The 10,645-nt window shown below is 35.4% G+C and overlaps 1 protein-coding gene across 1 annotated transcript; it reads left to right on the forward strand.

The window, feature by feature from the left end:
- The first annotated feature begins 3,900 nt into the window (after window positions 1–3,900).
- On the forward strand, window positions 3,901–10,266 carry LOC145643000 (uncharacterized). Its single transcript, XM_081694162.1, has 10 exons — window positions 3,901–4,594; window positions 5,064–5,235; window positions 5,317–5,421; window positions 5,704–5,810; window positions 5,968–6,432; window positions 6,529–6,717; window positions 6,947–8,063; window positions 8,173–8,253; window positions 8,320–8,822; window positions 8,921–10,266. Exons 1-10 carry the CDS (start codon window positions 3,901–3,903, stop codon window positions 10,264–10,266), a joined length of 4,779 nt encoding a protein of 1,592 aa, XP_081550288.1.
- The last annotated feature ends 379 nt before the right edge of the window (window positions 10,267–10,645 follow it).

Below are 10,645 nucleotides of genomic sequence, written 5' to 3' on the forward strand. Positions count from 1 at the left end.
TATTAGCCTCTACTCGATTCTTATAGTGAAAAGTGATTCCTGCGATCTCAAATGCATACAAACAAAGATTGAATTTGCTCCAACCTATTATTAGGCTAAATTGGTTGAATATTAATGCAACATATAATTCTAAAATATTGTGATCACTTGATTAAATAACAAGATTAAAAAGGAACCTAAACCGGTTGTCAAATTATCTTATTAGGCGTGATTTTCAATTACATATTCCCTTTAAACATGCAATATGGTGATCAATAAATATAATAATATAAACATTAATATTGGAAGCAATTTAACAATAATAGCGTTAACCAAATCAAATATAAAATTAACCTAATCATGATACTAGCAATATTAAAATAAGATAAGAGTAATTAAATTAATTAATTACTCACATTCCACGCGTTCCTTTAAATTGCTACATCATGAATAAATTGTTAGTAACTTCAATAAAAAAATATAAAGAAAATGAAAATTAAATTAAACGAGTGTAGATTTGATTTGGTCCAAACCCTCAGTTATTTATATCTTTCACGCCTTGGTTTAAGAACGGAACCTCGGGTTAAGTATGGAATCCTTGGAGTGCTTAAGGGAAGGATGGTGTAATTAGGAATATAGGTTTAAGGCTTAGAATATGAAAAAGAGAGAATATGATGATTTTTTGGTGTAAAAGAGAGAAAGAGAGAAGGATTTCATGCCCAGAACTGCAGAAAGGAGGGAGGTATTTATAGGGAAATTGAGTAGAGGGAACACGCGGAACCCTAAAAAGATAAAAACCCTAAAAATTAACACCACGACACGGCAGCAAACACCGTGACACGGTTCCAGGCACCGTCAGATGGGGGAAATCCCGTGACGCGGTGGACAACTAGAGTGACACGGGAAATATTTGACCTACGGGAAGTGAAAACGCGTGAAGGGTTTACGCGGAAAAGACACGAGAAAATTCCTTGACACGGCACACGTACCGTGACACGGCAGTGTCCACCGTGGCACGATACAGTACACCGTGCCACGGTATGGGAAAACGCATAAATTACACGGAAAAAGCACCGTGACACGGTGAGAAATACCGTGTCACGGCAACAGGTACCATTCCACGGTGGAATTTGACGCAAAAAAGATTCAAAAATCGCACCGTGACACGATGTACAATACCGTGTCACGGCACCCGGCACCGTCACACGGGGCACACTCCCGTGACACGGTGTTTTTGCACTGTGCGCGGTGATTCCAGTTTTTTACCTATTTTAAAAATCATCATAATTTTTGATCCGTAACTCGGAAAAAGGCATATAATATATCATTGGAAAGCTTATCAAGTCTTATTTCTATTCCAATTATAATCAGGTCAAAATAATTTGTAGATTTTATGTTATGTTCATTTTAGTGGAAGGGTGTCGGTTTTGGGCCGAGTTTAGTGTTTTGCTCATATCTTTTTCGTTATAGCTCGGAATTGGGCTTATGATATATGGTTGGAAATTTTATTTCAAGGCCTATCCAAAAAAATAATAATTGGATCAAAATTATATATCTATAAAATCAATTTCTCTCGGTTTTCCGATGTGGACACGAAAAGTGGAAAATAGGTTATGGTTTATGGAAATGAGCTAGAAATTGGATTAGTTCATGAAATATATTGGATAGAACATGGATTTAAGCACTCCAAAGATTAATTACTCAACCTGACCAATAATGGCAGTGAAAGGTGTTCATCATCGGGTTTGGTTTTGGGGAGACATTTTTAGGTGTCTACAGCTGGCATGAAAAAGATGTGAGAATAGTTATAAATTTATTATGGAGTAAGAAGGTAAATAAACCATTTAAAGGGCATTTAAATCCGTGCACTGTTCATTAGAACAATAAAAGGTGTAAGAATAATTACAAATCTAAAACCTTTAAAAGTCCAATTCGAGCACTGCAGTTTAGCTACAGTTTTTCCCTTGTGAATAGTAAAAAGTGGTGCTATTACTTTGGTGCCCTTGAATTAAGAGTTTTCCCTTTTCTGCCCTTTCTTGCTTAGTTTGTTTACTTCAATAGTTATTCCAATTTTTACATGTTTGTTGTACTACGTTACTGTTTTTTTTTTTTTTTGGTAAATGGAAATTATTATTACCAAAAGAGAAAGTTACAACTTTCAGAAGCAAAGATGTAACTCCAAACAACACAAGCCTGGAAACAGGAAACCAAACCCCAAACTGGCCCTAAATTCCAATGTGCCACCTTCTAGGAAGGGTTCATAAGGGAAAAAGGAGCCAGACCCTGCAAGAAAAATCCAACCACCTTCTATGAAGGGTGTCAGAAAAAGCAACCAGGAACACAAAAACAAGCCTATCCTAGACTCAACTGTCAGAAAACAAGCAGCAGGACTAGACAAAGAGGCATACAATAAAAACAGCACAAAACAAATAAATTATAACACAAGTAACTGTCTGTCAGAGATAGAACATCTACAAGCTACAGAGAATAAAATATCTCTAAAAACACCAGAAGTAGTCTTAAAGCTCCCTGTAAAAACTACAGCATTCCTCTACAGCCATATCTGATACACAGCCTCAACAAAGCACATTCCTAATAGTCTATTTTTAGGCCTAGGCCTCCTGCAAATTCTTGAGATCCATTCCAATTCAACATCAAACTGGTTTACAGTTCTGTCATAGCCAAACACTGCAAGAACCTGTTACTTGGCTATAGGCTTCTAGGATTGGAAAAGAGCCTAACATTTACTTGGGGAAGTTGTCTTAATTCTTAAGTCGGTTTTTAATTGCTATATATATATATGTGCATTTGTTTGGCTTTTTGGGGCTATCATCTATGTTGTTTGGCGATTGAGGTAGAATTCTAGGAAAGTTCTGTTATGTAAGTGTTTTTTTTCTTTTCTTTTCTCTTTTTTTTTCTTTTTTTTTTCCTTTTTTTTCCTTTTCTCTTCCTTTGAGTTTACCCTTTCTCTTGGTTCATATGAAATTCGACAATGCACTAAGCATCAATTGGATTATTGATTTAATGAATGACCCAAATTACTGATCCTTATTATAATGTGTTGGTTATGGAAAATAGTATAGAATTAATATTATCAAGTGGATATTGAAGTTGGCTCTAAATTAATTAGTGTGGGGTGTATTGTTTGATTCTGGATAAATTGGAACTGATAATGTGTGTTTATTTTTTTGGCTGCCAATTTCAGGTATGTTGATTTACTTTCTGGTTTTGCCGTTGTTCGTGTTGTGTCCTTCTAAAGAAGGTAGCTTCCCCTCGCTTGATTCTTTTTCTTGTGTTTTTTTGGGTTTGCTTTAGTTTTATTATGTATTTTTTGGGATTAGTTTGTTGTCTCATAACTGTTAGCTTATGTTCAATTGTTATGATTGCTTGTGGTGTGTTTGACTTAAATAGTCCCCTTAAATGGCCACTGTTATTGGGCTCATTCCATAATTGTGTTGATTACAATGGACCATGGAAAACTTAGATTTTAAATGGATATAGTATAGTTTGTTATGGTTTGGCTTGGATTTCTTCTATGTTAGATTTTGTATGGATTTTGAATGTATTAAAGAAATTGGACAATAAAGATTTTTTTGAGTGTGTGTAGTCCTAAACATGAATGTTCCCATTACAGGTCATGGCTGTTCGGTTGAACAAGGTGTTTATCCCTTTTGAACCGCTGCTTGAAAAAATGACTGCTTGGCTGCAATTTCCACCTCCTGTTTATGCATTTGCAGATGCTGATAGGAATAATGTTTGCCTAAGGATTAATGGACCAAATAGTGCATCTCGTTTTTTATTTTATGGTGGAGATGCCAGTACTGCAGCAGAATCCCGTGAAAGGCAGCTCAAAAGGCTGTGAAAAAATTAATTGGCCGGTTTGGGGTTAAAGTAGGTGATTTCACATCTGATCGTGTTAAGATGTTTCAATTGTGTATGAAGATGTTTAGGCACAAGTGTGCTGAACTTTTGCTAGAGAAAAGAGGAATACAAGATGCTGGTTCAGGTCAAGGGCCTAATGTACTAATGGAGAATGTTCATGTTGCAATTAACTATGTTCAGTTCTTAGGTATAGTTATGAGGAAAATTGGTGCTTCTGTCACTCCTATAGAAACCACTTGGGTAGAGAGTCGTGGTTTTATTTCTTGGTTAATGGTTACTTGTCCTCGTACCAATAATGGGATTGAGTGCATTTTTAATGATCCTTGCCCTGAAATAAGTATTGCTGAGCAAAGAGTTGCAAAGAAAGCTATTTTTTTCATAACTTGTAAGTATAATCTGGAAATTGTTGATGCTAATTTTGGAGATGCAGCTAAGATAAGTAGAGAATGTTTCCTCATAAGAGAGAACTTTATGGTTTTAAAGGAACATCTTGAAAGTCTACAGCAAGTTCCTAAACAAATTGACACCGTATCTTGTATACCTGATGACGGATTTACTACTCCAACTGGTGAAGATTCACAGGTTCATGTCACCACTATTCTTCCACACGGTCCTGTTAAGCGTAAAAAGATGTTAGAGTTTTCTTATGTGAAGGACATGTGCACAGGGGCTTCTAATAGGATGGTGGCTGAACTTCCTGAACTAGAAGATGTATTTAAGGCTGCTAGGTTTCGTTAGCTTGTTTCATTAGCTGCTATGTTTAAGAATTATCTTAGATTTTATTAAGCTTTTTAGGTTAATGTGGTTTAGGCAATATCTCCTTGCCTCTTTTGTAAACCTTTCTCTAGATTGTATGGCTATTGTGATTCAGGCAGCATGTTCTTGCCTCTTTTGTTGTAAAAGAATTTCTCCTTTGCATATATGAAACAGCCTAGGTTGTATTATCTTTAATGTTATTATATAAAGTATCGGTTTATTTGTTATTAACAATCTGTCCTTGCAAAGTACTTTTTTCTTTGAATTTAAATTGTCTTTGCCTATTTCAAATTCTCGTATGTCAATCATTAATTTACCATAAATAAATATATTTGATTTTTGCAGGACGCACACTCATTTAATTTATAACAGAGCCTACACATTATTTGGTGCTACTTATAGTAATGGGTATTTGTTCAACCTGTTAAGTTTCATTACCATTACAGAGTATGCAGTATACTTCTACATTGGCAATATTGTAGAACGAAAATGTTGGTTTTCAGACATGTGTATTTGTCTTATAATAGATTACCACTCTGGGATACTTCGATTATCTAAGAAAAGTTTCCATAGATTACATCAGGCTGCACAAAGAACATCTCAGTCAGCATTTGCAAGGTATAAAGTACAATAATTAGTAATATTTAAAATGCCATAAGACATCATTCCTAATAATCGCTAACTGTATTTTTTTTATAGCTCATCAGCAAGTAGCAATTCCACTGAAGTTCCACAGGCTATTAAGCCTCGAGTATCAAAAAGAAATCGCTATGTTACTGAACATATGGAGATGCAAGGACACGGGTATATGATTAATTAAGTTTCTTTCATTTTTGATTTCTTCCCTTTTCTTTTCCTGAAAAGTTTTTGCATACATTGTTACATCATACTTATAATAGCATTTCTAACCTTTAAAATAGCGCCCATGTAACACCAGCTAAAAAAAACGCTCAAACGCATTGAATCAGACTTCAGAAAGGTAATGGCAATGAATCAAAACTATTTATGTATTGTTGTTCTATTTACAGACCTGTTCCTATTGTATTGTTTTTAAGACTATTACACTTTAGCTTAATAATATATTAGACTAATATTCAGTAGGTTAGATGGAATTGGTTCTTCAGTGAAAACGAGAACCTCTAAAATGAGTCGAAGTATCCAAGGATCTGCTCCATTGCTTCTACCTAGGAACAGTGATCAACGACATAAGACTACTAAATCTTCCAAAAAAAAAAGGGGTTCTGCATGAGGGTAACAACTTAATTTGACCTTTGTGCTCTATACTTTACTAAATATGACATTAGTAGAGTATTATTTGATTAAAGTCTTTATTGTTTATGACATCTTTAGATATCTTAGCTGCTGCTATTGATCGTGAAATACCAGCACATCCTTTGAAATTACCTGTTCCTACCCAATGTGACAAGTGTAGTGCAAAAAAGTTTGCATTTGAGTCTCTTAATTTTTGCTGTGGTGATGGAGAGATAGAAATTGCAGCAAATGAATATCCTCCTAAATTAGCACGCTTATTTACATCTCAAGATGAAGATGCTATACACTTTCGCACATATGCAAGGCTATATAACAACTTATTTGCCTTTAGCTCTATTGGTGGGAATTATGATGCAGACACTTACAAAGGCATTTACGTCTTCAAGTTGCATGGGCAGCTATATCATTATGTTCCAGATTTATTACCTGAAAAGAAAACTCCTAAATATTTACAGTTGTATTTTTATGATGGCCAGTATGAACCTAAGAACAGACTTGCTTGTTTTCCTGAGTTAAGGGAGGATGTGATTGACATTCTCATGGGTATCTCATTGCAAAATCCATATGCTGCATTCTTTCGATCTTTAAAATAAAGACGGGTCACTGCTGATACTAAGATTGTTCTGAATCGAAATACAGTATTAGATCAACGAGTTTATAATGCCCCTGCTGTAGATGATGTTGCAGTCATTTGGCCAGAAAATGCTTCAAGTAGCGAGAGTTTAAGTCCTCACATAATGGTTTCTGGAAAATCAAATGAATCTCATCGAATATACCATAACTATGGCTACTATGACCCACTACAATATCCTTTGTTATTCCCTCGTGGTGAATGTGGCTGGACGCAAGGACTTAAAAAAAAGTCATGGAGGTTCAAGGCAAGCAGCTACACATACAGATCCTGTACAGTCTTGTGCTATACACACAGCTGAAGAGTTGTTGGAGGACGAGGGAACACGTATACATTTCTTACTTGCAATCTTTAGTCATATTTTTATGTATAATATATCACATATATGGGACATTTAATGAATCTATTCTATATTTGTGTACATAGGAGCACGGAGAAAGAACATTAGAGCAGATAAGTTTATTTCTCCACGGGAATATTATGCTTATAAGCTCCACATTCGCCCCAATAACATGTTGCTACGAGCTGGTAGATGCCTTCAGCAATATATAGTTGATATGTATGTGAAAATAGAAAACACCCGGTTAGATTATTTTCGTAACAATCAGGAAACCATCAGAGCTGATCTTTATCAAGGCATCCTTGATTTAATAGATTGTGGAGAAAAAGTAGCATACAATGTTGGGCGTAGAGTGATATTACCTCCAACTTTTCTTGGAGGGCCAAGAGACATGAAAAAGAGATATTTAAATGTTATGGCTTTGGTAACCATGACTTGTAATGCTAATTGGCTAGAAATTAAGGCTGAGTTAGCTGCAGGTGAATTAGCACAGAACCAACCTGATTTAGTTGCCAGAATCTTTAGAGCAAAGCTGCTTGCACTAAAAAAAGAAATTATGGAGAAAAAGGTTTTGGGCGAAGTTTCTACAATGATCTATGTTGTAGAATTCCAGAAAAGAGGACTACCCCATGCTCATTTTTTGATAATTCTGAAGCCACAATACAAATTGAAATGCCCTGCTGACTACGATAGGTTTGTATGTGCTGAAATACCTTCTGCCAATGATACTATGCTACGAAAAATTATACTTGGACATATGATGCATGGTCCGTGTGGTGAATTAAATCAAGAATGTCCTTGTATGCATACAAATGGGCTAAAACAAACTTGCAAGAACAAGTATCCAAAACAATATGCAGCTGAGACGACAAATAACAAAGATGGGTATCTTATTTACAGAAGGCGAAACACTGGAGAAAAGGTTAAGATCCGAGGAGCACAGCTTGATAATCAGTGGGTTATTCCTTATAATCCATATCTGTCTATGCTATTTGATTTCCATTTAAATGTTGAAGTATGTTGTACTATTAAGGCAGTAAAGTACTTGTACAAGTATGTATACAAGGGCCATGACAAGATTTCATATACTATTGTACCTGATGCTACCAAACCTATTGATGAGATTGAACAATATCAATCAGGAAGATGGGTATCTCCTTGTGAAGCAGCATGGAGAATTTTTAGCTTTGACTTGTTTGAAATGTATCCCCCCAGTGCTTCCTCTACAAGTGCACTTACCAAACACGCAAATTGTTCATCTGCACCCTCATGAGAAACTGAATGTTGTTGTTGCTAATTCAAAGCGTTTTAGAACTCAATTGACTGAGTTCTTCGCTGTAAATGCAGCTACTGAAGGTGGCACAGATAACTTATATGGAGAATTTTGTGAACAGTATAGTTAGGAACGAAACAATAAACAATGGAAGCAGAGAGTTTATGATAGATTTTCTGTTGGCAGGTTAGCATTTGTTTTCCCTGCTGAAGATGAGCGATTCTTCTTACGCTTGTTGTTATTGAATGTCAGAAGTCCTACATCATTTGAAGACTTACGCACTGTCAATGGCCAAATCTATCCTACATTTAAAGAAGCAGCATTGAAGTTAGGCTTGATAGAGCATGATGATATAGCCAATCTAACTTTATATGTAGTCTGTCAAGTTCAAATGCCTATTGCTTTGCGCCGTTTATTTGCAACCGTTCTTATGTTTTGTCAAGCAATTGATCCTGAAGCTCTTTGGCATAAATATTACTCTCATTTGTCTGAAGATTACCGCTTGCAATTTCCAGATAATTCTCAGAAGATTCATCGCCTAACTGTAAGAGCAATGGAACAGTACCTTGAAGGTATGGGAAAATCTCTTGCTGCCTTTAGCCTTGAACATCTCAATAGCCAATTTGATGAAGAGTTTAGAAGAACAAAAGATATAATAGATGCCTTAGATGCACCTATTCCAGAAGAATGTTTAAATTGTCGCTCAAGGTTAAATCCTGAACAAAATGTTGCATTTACAAACATAATGCAATATGTTATGGAAAAAAACCTGGTGCATTTTTCATAGATGGCCCCGGAGGAACAGGCAAAACTTTCTTGTATAATGCTTTGTATGCAGAAGTTCGTCTTATGAATAAGATTGTTCTAACTACCGCAACATCAGGCATTGCAGCTGTAAATATTCCATCAGGTCATACAGCTCATTTTAGATTTAAAATTCCAATTGATAGTGAAGCTTATTTAGCCTGTGATGTTCCCAAACAAAGTATCTTGGTTGCTCTTTTGAAAGAAGCAACATTAATAATATGGGATGAAGCTTCAATGGCCAAAAAACAAAACATTGAATCACTAGATTTACTACTACAATATCTATGTCAAAATAATGTTTTGTTTGGTGGAAAAATTGTGGTATTTGGAGGTGATTTTAGGCAAGTTCTACCAGTTGTGCCTCAGAAGACAATGGAGGAAGCAGTTGAAACTAGCATTGTTACATCATATGTATGGCCTGAATTTATAAAATTCAAATTAACAGAAAATATTAGAGCTCGAGAGGATCTATTGTATTCTGCATTCTTACTTGCCTTGGGCAATGGTGACCTACAAGACACTGAAGCTGCTTTCATACGGTTTCCTACTACAGTTACACAAACTTTTGAAAATAAAACAGATCTAATCTATGATCTTACAAGAGCAACATTCCCTGAGATAACTGAAGGTCACTTTCACCATAACACTTTTACTAAGAAGGTTATTTTGACACCACTGAATGATGATGTAGATTCTATTAATTCCTTTATGATCAATGACTTTCCTGGGAAGCCTGTCACATACAAGAGTTTCGATACCATGCTAAATTACACATGCAATGTCTATCCTACAGAATTTACTAATAGCCTCTGTCCAGGAGGAATGAGTCCTCATGAACTTACATTGAAAGAAAATTGTCCTGTCGTATTGTTAAGGAATCTACTTCCTTCTTCAGGGTTATGCAACGGCACCTGCCTTATTTGTAAGAGATTATTCCCTAATGTTATTCAATGTGTCATTGATGTAGGCCATTATAAAGGAGAAGAAGTTTTCATTCATAGAATTAATTTGAGGCCTTCTGGTTCAACCAACTACCCATTTCAATTTGAAAGGAAGCAATTCCCTATCAAGTTAAGTTTCGCAACGACAATCAATAAGTTTCAGGGACAAACACTTAACCAAGTGTCGATATATCTGCCTCAACCATGCTTCTCTCATGGACAGTTATACGTTGCTTTGTCCCGTGCCAAAAAAGAAAAAGATGAAAGTGTTTTCTCTGCCAAGCCTCCAGAACAGCATGCACCAAAGACTGTAAAGAATATTGTATCATATGAAGTCTTAAGGCTAGCAGGTATTGCCAATCACTATTCAGAAAAATGCACTTGAACCTAGAATATAGCAGCAGTAAGCATAAGGTATGAAGCTATTAGATACCATCATATAGATGTACATCTATTGTACTGCAATCAATGTTGTATTTGTTATAGTAAAGTATGTGACAAAAGAGAATGTTCCAACTTATAAGAAATGGTAAGAATTTACATATTTGTATGACAATATAATAACTATGAAAGTATATGATGCATATAAAATTGGTACTACCAAGGCTAAATGGCTAAATGTCTCATAACCAATAAAATTTTACGTATTATTAACCACAATGTATTTTTTGTGAAAGATTATTAATACCGAGGACACCGTAATGTTACTAAGTTATGTAGTTATCATTAGTAATCAAACTTTCTATACATACCTTAGTCTATAT

The sequence above is a fragment of the Chenopodium album genome, chromosome 8 (genome assembly GCF_948465745.1).
Source record: "Chenopodium album chromosome 8, dcCheAlbu1.1, whole genome shotgun sequence".
Taxonomy (NCBI): Eukaryota; Viridiplantae; Streptophyta; class Magnoliopsida; order Caryophyllales; family Amaranthaceae; genus Chenopodium; species Chenopodium album.